At 42.1% G+C, this 22,359-nt stretch overlaps 1 protein-coding gene across 1 annotated transcript in view; it reads right to left on the bottom strand.

Annotated features, from left to right (window-relative positions):
* Positions 1–22,359, bottom strand: part of UBR4 (ubiquitin protein ligase E3 component n-recognin 4) — a 3,959,899-nt gene that overhangs the window by 583,292 nt on the left and 3,354,248 nt on the right. The window contains 1 exon segment of the mRNA XM_044087073.1: positions 4,227–4,368. Within this exon segment, the coding sequence (XP_043943008.1) occupies positions 4,227–4,368 (142 nt within the window).

Genomic DNA, 22,359 nt, shown 5'->3' with positions numbered 1-22,359 from the left:
TATGGTCAATAAAGAAAAATAAAAAAGCAAAGCATCACAGAGAAGATGGGAAAGACATCCACAAACAAGCTATGCCAATGAAGTAAGAATTATGTTCAGTATTCTCACTACCATTTACTGTGAAAATCCACTTTTCTTTTTAAAGATCTTCTTTTCAAACAAATTAAATAGGAATACAACATTCGTACTAGAAAAGATATTCCTTGGGCAACAACAAAAAAAAAAAAAAAAAACAGATAAACATGCTTACAAAATAATACGTCTACGTCTACATTTATAGCCACTAAGCCACACCCCCGCTTCCTCTCCAACCTACACAACTTCTTCTCCAAATTCTTCCTCCCCCTCCCACCATTTTACTGATTAACCACTACTATTCCTCTGAAGCACATTATCCCCACCCATTGATGATATATACCATGTCTATAAATAATTATAAACTCCTTCCCCTTATCTTACCACTCTTAATTCTGCCATACTTTCTTACTAGCTATGAAAATCTTACATTCGCAAGTTTCTCTTATCCAAAATGCCAAACCAAGACCCGCCTACCCCCACTGATTGCGGAACTTGCCCACTACTACACTAACCCAAAAATTATAAATTACAACCACTTGTTTCTAAATAAACCACTCCAAACAACACCAAAATCTAAATATGAACTAAAACTACTATTCAAAGTTATTAGACTACTAGCTTATCTAAGAAAAAACATCACCAAAGATGGAGACATTCATCCTAATCCAGGCCCAACCTTAACTCCAAATCCTACCAGCCCACCACTCTCCCACAGACTGGTTAACTCCCTCCTAATATGCCACTTAACATTAGAAGCCTAAACAATAAGATACATAGCCTGCATGCTGTACTAGCTACATACCTCCCTAACACAATGTGTCTATCTGAAACGTGGCTCCGGCCATCAACCAAAGATAATGAGATCCTGCCTCCTGGTTACAATATACTTAGGGCTGATCGAGTAAAGAAAAGAGGAGGAGGAATAGCCGTCTTATATAATAGCACATTTAACATCATAACTAACCCCATACAACCACCCCAGGTCTCTAACGCTGACATACTAGCTCTAAAAATCCTACTAAATAATCACAAGGGCATTAACCTAATTGTCACCTATATTCCCCCTGGGAACAATGTAGAAACACTAGAGGTCATTCTACACTGGATAGCCAACTACTACCCTCAAGAAACCATCGTCCTGGGCGATGTTAATATTGACTGGAACCAATGCACAGCACAGTCCAACCCCATCTCTGTTAACCTACATGGATTCTCTCAGATAATATCCTCTACCACCCGTACAGGTAATACTAACCAAAAAGAGAGTATACTAGACTGGATACTCACAAATAGTCATCCCCAGAACTATATGTCTGGAACTCTCCCCAATGATCTTAGTGATCACCTGATCACGTACATCATGAAAGACAAAATTAGTTGTGCAAGCTTGCCTATTTATAGGTCTATCAGATCCAAGAAAAACTTTGACCCAACAAAATTTCAACTTGAACTCAAATCATGTAACTGGACAAAACTAAGGTTCCTTCCCCTTGATGAGGCAGTGTCATTATTTAACAATTCATTCCTTACTATACTTGACTCACATGCCCCTAAACGCTCACTAAGAATTAAAACTCAACTAGCACCCTGGCTAACAACAGATACCAAATCCAAAATAACAACTAGAGACAAAGCATGGGATAAAATGGCGCACTACCAAACTACCCCTAGATCGTATCAAATTCCAACAACTTAGAAATGAGACTAAAAAAGCCATCATACTAGATAAGAAAAACTACTTCTACAATCTGCAACACAAACATCAAAATAACCCTCAAAAGTACTGGGCAGGCTTAAATAAACTTCTCCAACCAGGCAAATCCACTACTCCTACCCCAGGAACACCATCTGACAAGAGCAAAGAAGAAATAGCCAATTCATTCAATACTTTCTTCACAGAAACCATTCAGTCCTTAGCTAACCAACTTTCTCCTCCCTCCAATTCAATATATACTATACCCGACTCACCACTCTCTTTTAACTTCCAGCCAGTGTCCACATCCTTTATCAGATCCCTTTTGAAAAAACTGAAGCCAACCACCCTTTCGGCCGATCTTCTCCCGGCTGAATACCTGCAAATTGCTGCAGATGTCGTAGCCTACCCTATCTCGATCTTAATTAACAGAAGCATAACAGAGGCCTCAATCCCCTCAATTTGGAAAATATCCTACGTTATTCCACTCCACAAAGGAGGTTCATCCACAGAACTATCCAACTAGAGACTCATAGCCATACTATCACCACTTGCCAAAATTATGGAAAAGTGCATGCACAACCAACTAATGCTCTATCTAACCCAAAATAAACTACTTACAGACTCTCAACATGGATTCAGACCCCATCATAGTACAACCACTGCCCTCCTCTCTTTTACTGAAAACATTAATCTTAACCGGAATAACAAAAAAATATCCTCCGCTCTCTTCCTGGACCTATTGAAAGCCTTTGATATGGTAAACCATCAGTTACTTCTACATACTCTAAAAACCCTGTATCTAGATACTTCAGCCCTTGACTGGTTTCAAGCCTACCTCACTGGGAGACAACAAGCAGTAATGTGGCAAAACAAGCTCTCCTGCATGCTACCAAATACCATAGGAGTTCCTCAAGGTTCCATACTAGGACCTCTCCTCTTTTCAGTCTTTATAAACGACCTCCAAACAGTCATCCCTGAAGCCACCTGTATTCAATATGCAGATGACTCAACTATAATATGTTCCAATGCCTCTCTTGCAAATCTACTAACTACTACCCAACATAGCTTCACCAAAGTCGAAAACTGGCTTGCCAACCATCTCCTGATCTTAAATCCAAACAAAACCAAGTTACTTCTCTTCTACCCAACCAATAGATCACCGACCGAACACTTTACCATACAATCCAATAATGGGACCATCATCTCCCCAGACACCTATACAAAGCTATTAGGAGTAAACATTGACAATAAACTCAGATTTGATATACACATCAACCAAGCCATTAAGTCAGTCAACAAGAAACTTGGGACCCTATATAGAATAAAAGCCTTCCTTACCCCAAATGCCAGGGCAGCCACAGCCCGTTCACACCTTCTCTCTACCCTACTATATGCCTCTCCTGTCCTTACTTACCTTATCAAATCTGATCTGAACAAGCTCTCATCCTGCTATAATCACATTGCCAGATTCGTTACAGGCCTACCCTATAGAACACACCACTGTATTAACCTGAAAAAACTTGGATGGATAGAATTCCCATACCTTCTTCAGCAGTACCAACTCATAGAGGCCTTCAAAATCCTTAAACAACCTAAGAATACCCCAGCACTAAAAAACTTAATGACTCCCTACTCCAATCTAAGCTGCCTTCGCTCAGCAAACAGACTCCTTGTCCAAACAACTAAATCTTTCAACCTAGGTGGTGACACGCTGTTTGCCAACACCACTGGTAAAATATGGAACTCTCTCCCCAATAACCTCATGCTTGCAACTTCTCTAAGTCAATTCAAAAATAGTCTAAAACTCCACTTCAAGTCACATTGGCTATGTCCTTGCTCAAACCCAGACTAGCTCTGTGCCATTAACTGAAACATAAACAACTAGCTAAGATGATAAGAACTTTGTATGCTGTGATAAAGAAATATGTATGCTGTCTAACTCTATGACATTATACTACCTACCGTCTTTGCTAATATGTTATTAATGTATCATTTGCAGTAATTTCAGATAATTGTAAGGCAGTCTTGTACTTGTATGTAAGCAGCCTATGTTTTTGTTAATTTTTTCATCTCATTTACTGTACCTAATTATCAATGTAACTCTGTTGGAGCTTTTCTCCCCGGGCCTCCGCTGAAAAAGGACATGTATCCAGTCGGACCATCCCGGTTAACAAATGTAAAATAAATAAATAAATAAAATAAGATAAGCAACATAATAAGTGAAGACAAGGAAAGAGGTAATCTGGATCAAGGTGATAATAACAGCCTCATTATAGTTTTAAAAGCAGTTATAGCTATCAGCAAAGTGCAGTCTTTTGCATCTGTCAGGTCCATAAAAAAGAGCCTGTGGGCTGCAGTAACTGATGGCCCAACACAAGATGCCAGATTTCATCAACACAAAGGCATTACCATAACAGGCTGTGGTTTTAAACAGTGCATTGGCTTGAATTACCTTGGTGATGAGGTTGCCAATATACGGGAGAACTCCACGTGCAGCAAGGTAGACCTTCCAGTGAGCAGGTTTGATGAGTTTTTGATATAAAGCAAGATATTCTGCTGCACACTCTCCTGCCATACTTAGCTCATCCAAGTAACTGAGACAGAAACAAAAACAGAGGGGCACCATCAGTAATAATGAAAAATAAAGCACTTTAGACAACTGATCTCATACTGATGCTAAATAATACAGACATACCTCTAGACCTCTACAATTACAGATGAAACAAATACTACTACCCAACTTTACATTCAAACTTGTGACCATGTGATCAAGTTACTAAATTTTCTTTTACAGATAATCTGTACAATATCACAGACCTTGACATAGTAACAATGTCACACTAAGTCTCATTTAAAATGACAAGAAAACTAATGTCTCAGAGCATATTATGACAAGAGTTTAAAAATAAATAAAATTTCACTTTTAATGCTTCTGTACACTGCACGCAAGTGAAGTCTGACGGAGGTTACCATTGTCCAAAACTATCTAAACCTGCTGCAAAACTCCTTCAACAGCTTTTCTTTAATGAACACTGCTATGCTTTGAAAACAAAAGTGCAAGGTCTTTGAACAGTGTCCAAGAAATTGTATGTTGTTTTCAAACGTGATGCTCTTGCAAAAAAAGGTATTGATTATGGAGAATCAAGTGCAACAAGGAAGCTTGTGTTGTGACATCAGACACTAATGTGCCAGAAGGCATCAGTCATATCCATGGATGCTATCCAAGCATCCAACAACAGCAAAGATACGGCTGCCTGCACAGTCACCATCCAGAAACTGAAACACAAGATTTGCTAGCTTGAGTCATTAAGGATTAAGACGGGATGGAAACCTCCTAAACCCTTAGGCACTAGGAAGAAATGGGAACAGATAACTCTCCCTGACTAAAGGAAGAACAGGTACTAGTTTCTTTGAGTAATAGTGTCTTGGTTTGTTCCAAGACTTCCAATGAAGTATCTAATCTTACAGCAGAGATCTCTGACATGATCCTCTATAACTAACTACAAAGCATGTCAAGGTCCTTGGACAGGATTCTCCAAGATATAGAAATACAGAAACCAGTCTTCCAGGGTCAGTCTTGCAAGGTACTCAGAACTACTGTGGCAGCACACCTGTCTTCTGGAAAATTCTGCATGGAGGGAGCAAAACTGTATAAAACTTGGTGCCCTCTGTCTTACAAAGGATAAGATGGATGTACTATCTTCAGAAACTAATTTTACCCTAGAAGAATATGATGACAAAATGGTGGGGAGAAATCTCTGCTGTGAGCAACACAGATTTCCTCTTCTCCAAATCTTCAAACAGGTACTAGAAAGTCTGTCAAAGTAATTATTATCCCAGAAGGCAACATCCAGAATGGTCTGTTTAAACTTCTTTGAAGCAAGATGGTCTGAGTTGTGCCATCCAGCAGAGATACTCAAACCTGCAGCTCTAGGCAAAGTCTCAGCAGAGTTGAATCAGGTAGTGGCTACATGAAGGCCTGCTATCATAAGCACCTTTTCAAGGGGCTATGTAATTCCAGAAACATGAATTCTGTCAGTTTTTTTAGAAATATATTCAAAACAAAAGTCTGCAACAAGGACAGGTGTCAGAGATAGTGAAGTGACAGAAGACCAAGAGACAGACATGAGCACTCTTTACCTTGGCAAAGTCAAAAAGTGTTTTGGTTTCTAGGTCCTATGTTGGACAGAAAATGTAACAATAATCTACCATTCAATGTGCTGTCAGGATGGAAGTCTGCTCTACTTGGATTTTGTGAATGACATAAGTCCTAAGTCCTCTTAGGGGCAGAGGGACTGTAAGCCAAATGTTTCTTGGTTACATAACTGCCATCTTTCAAGTGAGACGCCATGGAAAGGATACTCAAGATTCCTCATCCATCCTTCCCAAATACTGGCTTGGCATTTTTAGGGAAAAGCTGATGACTTTGCAGACTAACCCTTACAGATTGAGAAGAAACACCAAACAATTCAAAAGAAACACAAAATATGAAAATGAGTATTTCGCTTTAAAAATGTGATGTGAAATTTTCCCTCTTTTTTAAATAGTTATTCAGCATCAAGTAATTAATTAAAAGTGTTCACTGGTTTATTGTGCAAGAACATGGTGTATAAATGGAGTTTTTTTTTTTGGAGTTAAATTATTCCTTGAAGACATAAGGCCGAGGTACCAGAATAACATTTTTGGTAACCAGTATTTTCTGTGAAGTCAGTGTGGTTCCTGTGTCGTGGTGATTTTTTTGTGTTTCTTTTAACCCTTACAGATTCTTAACAGCCCAAGTGGCTTTCTAAACAAAAGGTCATCTCAGGGGAAAATTATATACTGTGGAAGTCTTACTACCCTCATTTATTTCAGATGACAGCAAATTTTAAGCTATGCACTTACCGTAATGATAGATAATGCATGGAAGTCATGGTTCATCATGATCTACTGCTAGGGCTGCAGCTTTAGCTCAGAGTCGCCTCAGCACCGATGCGAATATTCAGCTCTTTTCCTTTTCCCAGATTTCCCCAAGCACCAATATCCCTCCCCAGAGCTGATTAGTCCACATTGAGCATAAATACATGTACACTACTCACAATTTATATGATCATTCTATACCCTCTTATGCCCTCTTAGGAGCAACATGTAAATGTTCTGCTCATCTCTGGGTTATTTAAACTTAAAATATAAGGACTAAAAAGTTGAAGGGAATGTATGGCTAAGGCTAAGAATCTTCATGGATCCATAGCCTAGTAAGTACCTATGAACCAAGGCTAGGGGTTGGGGGTTGACATGTAGAAGAGATGAACCATGAGCAGATTCATGCATATGACAGTGTTATGAACTTACCATAATTACAGATGTTCAAGTAGATTCATTATTGCAGTCCTGACCTCAGAAGCCAAATAGCCAGTCTGATTTCCATAGAATTCCACCCTTCTCACAACTGGCTTGGTGGACTCTTCCACCAAACTGAAGTCCTGATGATGGTGGCATTAAGGGACATTCGCCAGCACTGTCCTTGGATTTTTCTTGTTGAAGCAGGTGCAGGTTGCACCCTGGAGTAAGACTACAACCCACCCAATGAAGATCCAGTTCAGGAGAGAGATCATGATATAAGTGACACTAAAATCTGCCATTGTGTGTTGCTGTACCCTAAGGAGGTTGTCTGCTCAGCTGGAACATTTTAAAAAAAGAACTGTATGAACTGGCTGAGAATCCATCTACCCTAGAGGTGAGAGGGTCTCCTCCCATCCCCAATTCTCAACAACTACCCCCCAATCTCTGGTATTTAAAAATTTCCTGGCACATCCACTAATACCTACCTAACAGCTCCCACTTGAACAGTAACACATTACAACTAATGTATAGACCCCTTTCCACTTCCACCTCAAAATGCCAAAAACACAGTTCTTCCTCCCACAATAACATATACATCCAAATCAACACAACTTGTATCCAATCCAGCCATAAAACAAGCCAACATTAATGAAACTTATACCTCACCTCACTCCAACTTGCTAATTATACCATGACCCCCCCCATTAATATTCCAAAACGTGCACGCTGATTGGCCAGCGTGCACGTTGTAAATCGACTTATACTAATGGAAAAAGGTCCAGTCGCCCGGACTTTTTCCATTAGTATAAGTCTTTTTTAAAACACTGTCTCGCTATGTTAAAGGAGTTTAACATAGCGACACAGGTTTAAAAAAAGCAACGGAGATCTCCGTTGCTTTTTTTAAAGCTGTCTCGCTATGTTAAACTCCTTTAACACAGCGACACTGTGTAAAAAGCAATGGAGATCTTGCTTTCTCAGTTGCTTTTTTTTTTTAAACGTGTCTCGCTATGTTAAATGGGTTTAACATAGCGAGACAGCTTTAAAATAAGCAATGGAGATGTCCGTTGCTTATTTTACAGCTGTCTCGCTATGTTAAACCCATTTAACATAGCAAAACAGTTTGTAAAAAGCAACTGAGATCTTGCTTTCTCCGTTGCTTTTTTCAAAACTGTGTCACTATGTTAAATGGGTTTAACATAGCGAGACAGCTTTAAAATAAGCAACGGAGATTCTCCGTTGCTTTTTTAAAAGCTGTCGCGCTATGTTAAACCCATTTAACATAGCGAAACAGTAAAAAGCAATGGAGATCTTGCTTTCTCCGTTGCTTTTGCCCACAGCTCTGATGTACTGCGTAGGCATGCGCAGTACATCAGAACTTCCGCGGAATACCAGACAGCTGCGGAAGGGCAGCAAGGAGGCATTATACAATGCCATTATTTAAGAAAAGTAATTATTTTTTTTCTTAAATAAGGTCATTGTATAATAGCAATAACCCACTTCTGGGTGTGGGTAATGATGGATTTACCCACGGTTGGCTTTGTTTGGTCTCTCGGGCTTCACCCTCAGGACCAAACCACAACAACCGTGGGTAAATCCACCATTACCCACACCCAGGTGTGGGTTATTGCTATACTAACTCATCTATTTCCCTCCACAATAACCACACCTGCAGCAACTCAACCATATTTAAAACTTTCATTCCTACAGCATTCCCACTACTTTGCTTCAAAGTCTCCACCATCTTAATATTACCAACAATGTACAATTTTCAGTTCAATCATTCTTCAGTCACCTAATACACCAAAACACACTTACTGGCACCCTACTTAATGCCAAAAGTATCAGAAACAACTTAGACCAAATCAGTGCCCTTCTTGCCAGTCACACCACACATGGTAAGAATCACAGAATTCAGGCTAAAAAAAAATAACCTCCCCATTGAACACAGCTTCTTCCTCTGGTATATATACATACATGTTCCCCCAGGAAGTAGGGTAGGAGGAGGGGTAATGTTCTTATAAATATATATACCCTTAACTTCTTTGTAGTGACACAGACCAATACTACATCAAACCCTGACCTTTGATGGCAGTTTCGCTAGCAGCCAGTAAAGTCCAGCAGCCACCTATATCTAAGCTATATCATACTTCCCACCACCACCCTTCTTTGTTAAATTCCAAACTCTAAAACAAAACATTATGGCTAACATACCACAAAGTACACACACCATTATACAATGGGACTTCAACCTAAACTGTTTGGGTCTACCTCCTAAGAAATATGAATTCCTAGCTGACCTTAACCTAATACAAATAGTACAGCAACCCTTCCAGACCCAAAATAAAACCACCCACCACTCTCGCATTGATCTGAGTCACCACACACTTAGCTATCTTCACCTCCATTAACTAAAATCACCAGACCTTCACTGATCACTTCTCTATACTTTTGTGCTCAAAATTTCAAAAATAAAACACTTCTCACAGGTGATCTCATTTAGACCAAGATCTTCAAACAACCAACTAGCAACTAGAGACTGGCCTGCCATAATCAACCTTACAGATGCACATGCAACCACTATACAACCCACAAAACTTCTCTCCTTTCAAAACACTCATTACCCCTTAATTACCAGACACTTCAAACACAATAATACAGACTGGATAACAAAAGGACTTGGAGAAAAAAAATACAACTTTGTAATGACACCAGGCAAAGCTGGAAGCAAGACCGATCATCATTACCGAGATAACAATACATTACACCACTCTTAGGGATATCACTAAACAGGCAACTCAAAGGCACAAAACCAGGTCATCCTGGAAAATCTGCATCATATACTCGACAAACAAAAAAATTCTGGCAAGAAGTAAACATAACAAATAGGGTTCCCCTAAAGAACCCTCGACCCAGGGATACATACCTTATCAATCCCATTTTCTCTCACCAGCAGACTTCCTCAATTAATTCTCCAACCTACCCTCAACACCCTCCAACCCGGCCACACACACAACTATGACACCCCACCCCAATATATACCACCCTTTTACTTCAGCAGAACAGAAATCCTGGAAAAGAATTATCAGCATGCAACTCATTACTTACCCTCCAAAAAATTACTTACTCTCTCATAGACAGCATGGATTCTGGCCTGGGTGATGTACTCTTGACTGTTCCGTGGACCCTAAACAACTACATTCTCTGCAGCATGGATAAACGACTACCAACAGGTGCTGTCTTCATTGATTTAATTCAGGCCTTTGACAAAGATGACTACTTTATTCTATTAACTTGCCTATTAATCAGTGGAATACACCCACAGGCTGTATAGCGGATTCAAGATTTTCTTATGTGCAGAACCTTCAAAGTAAAAATTCGCTCTTCCCTCTCTTAACATGTCCACATATATAGTAGTGTCCTCCAAGGCACTATTCATTGTCAAAACTCCCACTTGGTCTACATCAACATCAACTCCTACTACACACTGACGACATGGTGATTTACATTTCTAGTCTGAATCACTTACACATACAAAAGTACCTATCTTCTACATCCAAACAACTGGCTTAACACTAATCAACTCTTAATGAACCAGAAAAAAACAAACCTATGGTATTCAGCACAAATAAAACACTAGCAACATGCCCTAAGGCACTCTACATCACTGATTAATTCAATAACTCCATAGAAGATGCAACATCCTTTAGACATCTAGGGATTTGGCTTGAACAATCACTCAACTTTCAGGAACAGACTGATAAACTCTGGTACAAGATTAACTACTTGCTATTTTGAGCACAAAAAAAATTCCAGTTCTTCTTGCTCCCTGCCACAGCTGCCATTGGTAAAACAGTCCTACTAGCCCAAAGGGAATAAGGTTGTGTTGTATTTCTGTGTGAAGCTGTGGCAATCTGTAACAAAATCTACCACTTTTTTCAATAACTCTCTATGTACGGAACCATCACTGTATTACCCTATCAAACCCCAAATGGCTACCTGTAGAAAGCAGCTCAAGCCTCCTCTTAGACTCCCTACTCTTCAAACTGCTTAAACAAGAACACCACTCCCCATGAAAATATCTAAACTACCCCACCCTACAACTTCAGAAGCTAGGTTCATAGATAGGTAGTAGGCTATCAGAACAAGGGTCTAAGTAAGCCTAGCCAACAAGGTTCCCTGGCTTACGCCACCCAAGAAAGTGATTTCCCTGAGCCCTTGTCGTGCAGAGCCACAGAAGTGATCCCCGGGGTGTATTTCCTATTTCCCATCCACTCATCAAGATTTTTCTTGAAGAGTGCTAATGATGAACTTTGCTTGACATAGATGGCTAGCTTGTTCCAGAGTAAGAGAAGTCTCTGGGACAGGAATCTGTCCCTCCAGCATGTCCTGTTTATTGTGGTTACAAGGTTTAGGTCCCTAGTGTGTGTAGCTCGGAGGGATTGGGATTTCTTTCGGTGAAGCATGTTCAACAGCTTTGGGTTTGACATAGCTTTATATGTTAGGCAGAGATCAGCTCGGAGAAGGTGATATGTTACGGAGTACAGCTGGAGTTTTTTTGAGACGGTCAGTGTTGGGCATCTGTTTGAGGCCAGTAATCCTCTTTGTGAGGTACTTCTGTTGCCTTTCCAGCTGCTGCACATGTCTTGTGAGGTACATTCCAAAAGAGGGGTTGTACTCTATAATGGATCTAATGAGTGTCGAGTAGAGGGGAACAATGACCTCTTTTTTCCTGGATGAGAAACCTTTTGTGATGAGATGCGTCATGTAGAAGGATTTCTTGACTACTGTGGTGATGTGATTATCAAAGGAGAGACTACTGTCCACCTAGGTCCCAAAATCTCTTTTCACACATTCGGCATTAAGCAGACTGCTGCCTACGTGGTAGTTCATGGGTACAGAGTTTTTACCAAAAGGGATGACAATACACTTTTTGGCATTGAGCTTGAGGCCATGACTCTGACACCAGGCATCTGTCTCAGTGAGGCCATTCTGTAGGATGTCCACATCATTTGGGGACGACTATGGCTCTTAGTTTGCAGTCATCTGCGAACTTCATTAGCCAAAGGCCTTCTGTGTTAGTCTGTACTTCAGAGAAGTAAATACCAAACAGGAGAGGTCCCAGGACTGAACCCTGTGGTACTTCACTTGTCACTGGTAGAAAGTCAGATTTGGAGTCTGCAACATTTACAGTGTGGGTTCTGTCAGTGAGCCAGTTGGCAACCTATCTTGTGGCATAGGGATTTATACCTAGTTTAGTGAGTTTAGCTATAATTTCTGAATGGAGGATGGTGTTGAAAGCCTTGGCGTGGTCAAGATAGGCTGTGTGAACCACCTTACCCTCATCTACGGCTTTGGTGACTGCCTCAAAGAAGTCAATAAGGTTCAGGAGGCATGATCTGCCCTTCACAAACCCTAACTGTGTGGGGTCCAGAGTTTGGAGATTACCAATGTCTTTGTTTACAAGATCCATGATGATATTTTCCATGGCCTTACAGACCAGGCTCATCAGGCTAATAGGGCGATAGTTCCCAGGATCAGTGTTGGCTCCCCCTTTGTGGAGTGGGATAACTGCTGCTGTGCACCTTTCAGTGGGTACAAAGCCTGACGTGAGGCTATAATTGAACATGGTGCTTAGTGGGGAGCCAGTTCGTTCTGAAGTTCATGTAAAATGCAGCCTGGGATGTTGTCCAGTCCCATGGATGCTGTGTTTATGGCTTTAGAGAGTGGAGCTTTTACCAGCGTAGTTGTGATTACAGGGACTCTGAATTCTTCCTGTATAGATATGGGCCCTTTAAAGGTGAGAGGGGGTAAAGTTAGCACTGAATCCCAACGGTTCTTGGAATTCATAAACTCCAACGCCTTGAATCAACTAATCCATTATCCCACCAGGGGCTCCAATATCCTAGACCTGGGCATTACCAACATGGGAGATAGATGCTCCACACCAGTGGTCCCCCCTGATTGGTCAGGTTTGACCATAAGCAAATCACCCTTGACATCCACATCCCACCCCAAACCCCCCAGTAAGGAAACCTCCGTAAAAAAATTTCTCCAAAGCCAACTTCATGCTACACAAGTCAGAAGTGACAAACTTCATGACACTTATGCAGACGGGATCTCAAAGTTTGACTGCTGAATCCTACACTAAGGCACTGTACGAGCACATCCACTCGTGCATGAATTGTGCCATCCCAAATAGAACCAAGATGCTCTCCTCCAAAAAAAGGAAGGCAATCTGGTGGTCCCCTGCTATAAACAAACTATACAACACAAGGAAGAAACTGTTACAGAAAAGAGGAAAATCCCAAGATGCAAAAAACTCCATTACCAGCCTCAGTAAGAAGCTGAGATTCCTCATAAAATCCTCAAAAGCTAGTTCAAAAGCTAGTTACGAAAATAAAATTGCCAAAAATTCCAAAGACAACCACAAGGCATTCTATAGTTATGTCAAAAATCTAAATGGCAATCCTCAGATCTGCTCTGAGCTACAACAGAATGGCATTAAATATACTAATCCCAAGGATATTGCCAATATCCTGGCATATCGATTTAGTGCCAACTTCACCCACCTCTCACACCCTAAAGGACCCATCTCAATACCAAAAGATTGCCAATTTCCAGTAATCACGGCCAGACAGAAACCGCACTCTCCAAAGCTAACAATACAGAATCCAAGAGACCAGACGATATCCCGGGTTGTGTACTACATGAACTACAAAATGAACTGGCACCTCACCTAAGTAAACCAAGGAGACTGACAACTAATAAAAATACAATTATGCACCAGGAGGCAGAGTACCCAATGATCCTTCCAAGTATAGGCAAATCTTCAGTAAGTAACTGAACGAGAACCACCAGGTAGACAAAGGACAAATCCAAAAACAACGTTTAATTGAAGCGCTTTTCGTTTGCTCAAATGAGCAAACTTCTTCAGAATAAATGACATTACATCAAAGTACTAGATTTATATACTGTGATTACAAGTAATTAAGCACCATTTAGCACCACAATAATGATCAATTAGTATTTAAAAATACAGGTTTATGTAACCTGATGTATAAAACTGGAAATACAAACCTTTACATAATTAACACTATGCAGCATTATTAATTAATAAATAACCTATGCAGAAGTTAAAAAACTCAAAAAATAAATAAAATGTACTCAAACAATTTAATTCTTGCATAAATTAGCACACAACTGTAAGATATACTTATCAAACTGTAATATCATAAACATGAGAATGGAAATACTATGAAACAGCAAATCTGTCAGTAGACACAAATTACACAACTAAATGAATAATCCAAATATAATGAAATCATTGTTGTTGATAACCCAAACAAAAAATAAATTATAATAACAGCACATGGTGAATTCTACAGGAAAAATTGTAAAATTGTAAAAACTACATAAGTGGTGTACAACCACAAAGGTCTATCTTTTAAGACTAAAAATGCTTAATAAACAGGAAATGGAACATGCTTCGTTTAAACCAGGGAAATGATATGATTCCAACCTAATCTGCCACTGAAGTTCAAGTTCTAACAATTTTAATGCAGTTGGACCCCCCCTAGTGTCACAAAGCACCTGGTCAATCCCAATAAATTTGAACTGGTGAGTGGGATGATCAAGGATGTGTTTAGCAAGTGCGTTGGTGGCCTTTAACTTCCTAATGGCGTACTGATGCTCGTAAATACGCTCTCTGAACCTACGTTCGGTTTTCCCTACATAGTGGGCTGGGCAGTTCTGGCATTGTGCTAAATATACCAGCATCTTGGAGTTACAAGTGAGCCTGTGCTTAAGTTTAAATTCATACTTGCTGACTGTAAACCTATTAGATTCTATTATAAATTTACAGTAATTGCAATTATGACATTTGAACATCCCTGGACATCTAGCCGGAGGCGGTTTCATCTCAAACCATGATTTGAGGTTCCTAGCCTTCTTATATGTCACTTTCGGAGATGGTCCTAATTTCAATGACACCACTGGGTCTGCTCTAAACAGGTGCCAGTTTTTCTTAACAATGAACCACAAGCTAGCACTCACCTAAGTGTCATATTTAATCATAGTCTCACCTCAGGCTTTGTGCCCACCGAATAGTGCACAGCTACAGTTATCCCACTCCACAAGGGGGATCCACCTTGGATCCCGGGAACTACCGTCCCATCATTCTGACGAGCCTGATCTGCAAGGGCATGGAATGCATTATCATGGAAGTTATAAACAAAGACATTGGCAACACTGGACCCCACCCAGTTTGGGTTCGTGAAGGGCCGATCTTGTCTCCTGAACCTGAATGAATTCTGAGACTCAGTCTCCAGAGCTGTGGATGAGGGTAAGGCGGTCCACACAGCCTACCTGGACCTCGCCAAGGCCTTCAACACCACCCCCCACTCTGGAATCATACATAAACTTACTAAGCTGGGCATAAATCCCTGTATCACTCGATGGATTGCCAACTGGCTTACTGATATAACCCAGACTGTAAAAGTAGCTGACTCCAAATCCAGCTCCAGACAAGTGGAGTACCTCAGGGTTCAGTCCTGGGACCACTCTTGTTTAGCATCTACTTCTCTGAAGTACAGGCCAACACTAAGGGACTCTGGCTAACAAAGTTTGCAAATGACTGCAAACTGGGAGCCATTATTGAACCCCCAAATTATGTGGATATTCTACAAAAGGGCCTTACAGAAACAGATGCTTGTGCCAGAGCTATGGGCTCAAGCTTAATGCCAAGAAATGTACAGTTATCCCCTTTGGAGAAAAACATGTACCCATGAATTACCACATAGGTGGCAGTACACTAAACATCGAAAGTGTGATGACAGACTTGGGGACACAGGTGAACAGTGGTCTCACCATCGATAACCACATCGCTACAACAGTCAGGAAATCCTTCTATGAGGCACACACCTCATCACTAAGGGCTTTTCATCCAGAAAAAAGGAGGTCACTGTCCCACTGTACTCATCCCTCATTAGACCCATTATAGAGTATAACGCCCCATTTGGTATGTACCTCACAAGACATCTGCAACAGCTGGAAAGGCTGCAGAAATACCTCACTAAAAGAATCACAGACCTAAAGCAGATGTCATATGCTGACCGCCTAAAAATCTCCAGCTATACTTTGTGGCATATAGTCTACTCAGAGGCGATCTCTGCTTAACATACAAGGCCATGTCAACCCCTGAGCTGTAGGACATGCTCCATTTAAAGAAATCCCAATCCCTCAGAGCCACACACTCCAAGGATCTAAACCTTGTCATCACAATGAACAAAACAGGCTGGAGGGATAGGTTACTAACTCAGAGATTCCCCATACTCTGGAACAGACTGCCCATACATGTCAAGCAGGGCGCCTCCTTGGCCCTCTTCAAAAGGAACCTTGACGATTGGATGGGAGATCGTAAATTCACCCCGGGAATCATGTCAGTCACCCTGCTAGATAGGGGTCCAGGGAAGTAAATATTGTGCGAAGAAATATCCAGGGAATTGTTATGGCTAGGCTTGTATAGGCCCTAGGGCCGATAGCCTAGTACCAACTTATGAACCTATCTGCCAGGATGGTGGCAATAACAGTTGGTTCTGTAATTTTTGTGCCGTTGTGCTGCAACTCAGAGCAAATCTGGGTGTTGCCACTGAGATTCTTAACATAGCTATAGAATGCTTTGTGGTTGTCCCTACAATCAGTGGCGATTTTGGTTTTGTAGCTAGCTTTGGAGAATGTTATAAGGGATCTCAGCTTCTTACGGAGGCTAACCAGGGAGCTCCTCCACTCATGGGATTTTACTCTCTTTTGCAACAGTTTCTTCCTTCTGTTGTAGAGTTTTTTTATGGCAGGGGACCACCAGATTGACTTCCTTTTTTTGGAGGATAGCGTCTTGGTTCTGTTTGGGATAGCACGATCCATGCACTCGTGTAAGTGCTTATAGAGTGTATTTGTGTAGGATTCAGCAGTCGTAACTGTATTGTCCATCTGCATGGGTGTCATGAAGTTCGCCACTTCTCTCTTAAGAAGCATGAAGCTGGCTTTGGAGAAATTTTTTACTGTGGTTTCCTTAATGGGGTGTAGGGGCGAAATGTGGATATCTAGGGTGATTAGCTTATGGTTGGATCTGACCAACAAGGAGTGGACTTCAGGTGTGGAAAAACGGTCACTCATGTTGGTACTGACTAGGTCTAGAATATTGTTGCCCCTGGTGGGGGTGTGGATAAGTTGATCCAGGGCATTGGAATTTATGAATTCCAGAAAGCATTGAGCAAAGGAGTTGGTACATGAGTAGTTTTCCCAGTCAATGGTGGGTCAAATGAAATCATCCATTATTAGGGTGTTTGGTTGAACCCTAATATTTTCCAGTATATCAAAAAAAGAGAAGTGGGAATCCTGGGGCATGGTGGGGGATCTGTAGCAAGTTACAATTTGGACTGCAGTTTTGCCCAGAGTTAGTTGCACTTGGATAACCTCGGATGCATTATTCTGAGCAACTAGCCTGGAGGTGTGGATATCCTTAATGAATATGGACACACCTCTGCCTTTGGTGTTCCAGTCCAAGTTAGGTGGCTGAAAAGTGTGTTACGAGTTATAGCCTGGTAATGCAGGGATCATCTCTGGATCCTTGAACCAGGTCTCAGTCACTGCACAGATATAGATGTTCTCCATTTTAAGGAGTGCCTCGAGGGAGTGCATTTTGAGATTTAGACTTCTAGCATTGAGTAGCATTATCCTCTGTTTTTGCTTGCCTGTTCCTGTTACAGTGGTGATTTTTTCATTTGAACCTTGTCTAAAAAAGGCACTATAGGGGCAGCAAGAGCCTTAGCCAGTATCCGGAATCCCAGGGGTGACAGGTGCAGGCCATCTCTGGCAAAGCATCGTGGTCTGTCAACCATGTCGTCCTAGGCAGACAGATACTGGATCCCCTTAAAATGACACCAGAAGCAGCCAATTGTTGAAGTTAAACATTTTGTCCTTGTACTGCGGTATCAATTCTGGGCAACGGCAGGATGACACTCAGGGCTAGGATCATATCTGCCTGGGCTACAAGATCGGAGAGCTCTCCAAGTCTCTTTTCATGCAGTCCAGGGAGGTATGTCTCAGGTCATTCACACCAATATGGACAATGACAGAGTCATATTTGTACTTGTGGAGTGACCTGAGTGCGTGGGTTATGTGGCGGATGCTGGCACCCGAGAAGCAGCTGAATTCCTTGTTTAGCCTGGTGAGTGGGACATCAGCGTGCCTGACTACAGAGTCACCTATGATTAGTGTGTTGGGTATGTTGTTTTGCTTTATGGGCTGTGGCTGAGTGGCACACTGAGTCTGTGAGCTATGCGTCATTTGTGTTGTGTTGGGGGGTAGAGGTTGCTTGTGTTTCTGCTTTGGATGTCTCTGTTGCTTGAGCAGATTATTATTGAGAGCAGTGCGGATGTTTTTGTGTTTCTGTGTGTGGATTCTGGTGGTGTATGTTTAGTGGGACTATTTGATGAGTGTGTTGTGGTGCAAGTGTTTACCTTCTCCTCTTGACTGTCAAGTTCAATCTTGGTTGGAGAGAGCTTTACCTCCAGTTTGGCTAGATAAGTGCACCTCTCACAAGTTGTAGTGTTGGGAGGTAGGAGGAGAGGGATGTCTGTGTACATGAGGCAATTGCTACATTGCCCCAAGATGCCCAGATTCATCAGATAGACAGGAGAGAACATTGGGAGCTGACCCTTGGACATGCCTGAATAAAAAATATTTTCCTCTAGACAAGTGAGGAAAGTGAGTACAAAAACTGTTTCCGCGAGGTAATGAGGAAGGTTGAGTGCTGTAGTAATTTGTAGCTTATTTAGTGCTTACAAGTTCTGAACAAGTGCTGACCACAAATAAGCAAATTCAAGTGCTAAAACTAAGAATCTGTTTCTGAACTAGACTAGTTACAGGAAAGAAAAGTGCAAATGCGGGCTTTTAAATCAGAAAGTTGAGAGAGATGCAAAAATTGCCCAAACGGCCAATAACTACAATTTCTGGGCCAGAATCTCACTCCTTGTGTGGTAGAAAGGTTACCTAATTCTTACCACTCCCACTGATATTCTAGCAGGCTTCCCTCCAACAGAGACAGGCTTGGGGGGGTTCAGAAGCTTACAAAGAGTCCTGTATATGACAAATATGTATCTCGACTAGACTAGTTACAGGAAAGGCAGGAAACAAGCGTACATTTTTTGTTACAGTTAAGCAGAACACAGGGAGATTCTAGTAAAGTTTTTTTTTTTTTTTTTTTGTAAAGGAAAGGGAGAGAGGAGAAGCAGATGATAATTCAAGGTTAGGAAATTAAGTTGAAGCATGACCTATGCTCCAAATTCCCACCTCTAAACTTCAGTGCACTAACAGCTTCTCAATCCTAGCCACCAATCCTATCTGAACTTGAAATGTCAGAATATTCTGACATCATCCCAAACATTTTCTGCAAAATAAGTAAGTGTAAGTGTAAATGCAATAAAGCAAGTCATGTCACAAACGAGAATATGACCTGGCAGCATCAAACCCTTAAAGAATTTCCCTTCCCATAAAGCACCTCTCCCCTACTTACCTCAGGTCTTCCTTGACGTCTTAAGACCTTGACCCAACTAATCTGTGCTGCCATGTACCCACTAAACTCTAACTGGAGGATCCTTCAGGCTTTATAAATAAGGAAGAGGAAAAGGTGGGAGGGTTGTGGTACTGGATGGACTAGAGCAAAAGGATTTAGAAGTTATGTACTCACCATAACGTTCCATCAGAGTAGGAGACTTCATTTGGCTGCAACCTGTGGGTATCGGATCCGACTTCGGATCCGAGCCGGCATTTCAAAAGCTTAGGATCCGAGCTCCTAGCTCCTCCCTCTACCCATAATCCCCTGCCAAGCCCTAACTGACCTCAGACTGAGTTTGCCTAGTGAATACTAGTATAAAAATACCTGAACACAGGAATAAACTCTTACTCTATATAGGTCAGGGGGATGGTTGCATGCAAATGAAGTCTCCTACTCAGATGGAACGTTATGGTGAGTACATAACTTCTAAATCTGAAGTAGGCAGACTTCATTTGTCTGCAACCTGTGGGACAGAGTCCCCAGCTAACTAAATCTTGGGCGGCCGTCATGGAAGGATGTTCCGGAGCACCACAGAACCAAAGGATGCTCTCCCTCTGGAAACAACATCCACCTTATAATGAGAAATGAAGGTATGAGACGAGGCCCAAGTGGCTGCTGCACAGATATCATCCAATGGCACTCGGGACTTAAAAGCGGCTGAAGTGGAGACTGCCCTAGTAGAGTGAGCTGTAATCCTTTGAGGAGCAGGCCTACCTGAGGTGTCATAAGCCTGCAAAATACAATTAGCAATCCATCTCGACAGTGTGACTTTGGAGACTGCTTTACCCATAGCAAATTTAGCAAAGGATACGAACAGTTGATCTGATTGTCTATGACCAGCCGTTCTGTGAATGTAGAAGCGCAATTGTCTGTGAACATCTAAAGAATGCAGCTTATATTCTCCTTTGTTTTTATAGTTGGGGAAAAAAACAGGTAAGTTGATTGATTGGTTAATATTAGATTCCGAAGAAACGTTTGGAAGAAAAGAAGGATTGGTCCTGAGGAACACCCTATCGGAAAAAAAGTAGAGGTAAGGCGGTTTGACGCATAGAGCCTGGAGTTCCAACACTCTTCTGGCTGAGGTGATGGCTACCAAGAAGGCAGTCTTTCAGGAAAGGTACTTTAGATCTACAGAAGCTGCAGGCGCAAAGGGAGGAGCAGTAAGGGCCTGTAGGACTAAAGATAGGTCCCAAGGTGGCACAGCTTCTTTGACCGGGGGCCTCAACAGAAAAACTCCTTTAAGAAAGGTTTTGCAAAGTTTTGCAGTCATGAGGGGAGCTGACTCATGACCCACATGATAATGGGAAATCGCTGCCATTTGCACCTTTATGGTGGAAGAACTGGCCCCCTGATGAAAGATGTCTGTTAAGAAGTCCAGTACCGCAGACATAGGTGCAGAAAAGGGATCAATATTGTTCTGAGTCGCCCAAATAGAAAACCTTTTCCATTTGCTCCGGTAAACCTTCCTAGTGGAAGGTTTATGAGCAGCCATTAAAATGGCCTTGACTGGTGACGAGATACCGGGAGTCCTAATCAAGGATGGAAGTGGAGCAGCCAGGCTGCCAATCTCAAGGTGTGTAGATTCGGAATCGGGAGCCCTTGAGGATGGGAAATGAGATCCGGGATAGGATCTAGAATCCAAGGCGGATTCACTTTGTGAGACCATACATAAGGGAACCAAGGTTGACGAGGCCAGAATGGGGCAATGAGAATCATTCTGCTCCCCAAACTGTTGGCTTTCTGCAATAGCCTCTGCATTAGAGGTAGTGGAGGATAAGCATAAAGGAGACCGGGAGGCCAAGCATGCACCAGTGCGTCTCTCGGGGGTTCCCCAGGTGGGGGAAGCAGAGCGAAGAAACTGTTGCTTTTGGCGTTTGAGTGAGAAGCAAAAAGATCGCAACAGGGTTGCCACCAGACGGCAAAAATCTTCTTCGCTACTAGAGGATTGAGAGACCATTCGTGAGGAGAAAAAATGGTGTGACTGAGTTTGTCCGCAAGGACGTTGGACCTTCCCGGAATGTGCGTTGCTACAAGAAAGCGTTTGGTGGAGATTGCCCATTCCCAGACTCTCATGGCCTCTCGACAAAGGGGATAGGACCTGGTTCCCCCCTGCTTGTTGATGTACCAGACTACAGACATGTTGTCTGTCTGAATCGCAATAGTCCCCGCAGGGAGAAGGCTGTGAAGTGCTTGCAATGCTAGGAGCACCGCCCTCATCTCCAGGACATTTATATGCAACGAGGTCTCTGAACTGTTCCACGTGCCTTGGACAATCTTGCCCGCAGAATGCCCCCCCCCCCACCCGAGGCGAGAAGCGTCTGTGGTCACCGTGGCTAGGGGGAAGGTTGCACAAAAGGGTCTCCCTGTTAGGAGTTCCGCCGAATGGAGCCACCAAAACAGGGAGTCCCTGCATGCTTTGCTGATAGCTATCGGGCTGTTGAGAGAAGAGTACAGCGGAGACCACTGGACCTGTAGGGTCCATTGAAGGACCCGCATGTGTAAGCGAGCATTGAGAAGAAGTGGAATAGCTGCTGCCATTGAACCCAGGGCCCTCAGGACCGAAGCCGCCGCCGGAAACGGTTGCAGGACGGCCATGATATGACACCTCAGGCTGGACATTCGATCTGGAGTGAGGAAGGCCCGCATTGAC

The sequence above is a fragment of the Protopterus annectens genome, chromosome 1.part1, assembly GCF_019279795.1.
Source record: "Protopterus annectens isolate FY-2018-M chromosome 1.part1, PAN1.0, whole genome shotgun sequence".
NCBI lineage: Eukaryota > Metazoa > Chordata > Ceratodontiformes > Protopteridae > Protopterus > Protopterus annectens.
This window is presented reverse-complemented; position numbering and strand designations above follow the sequence as displayed.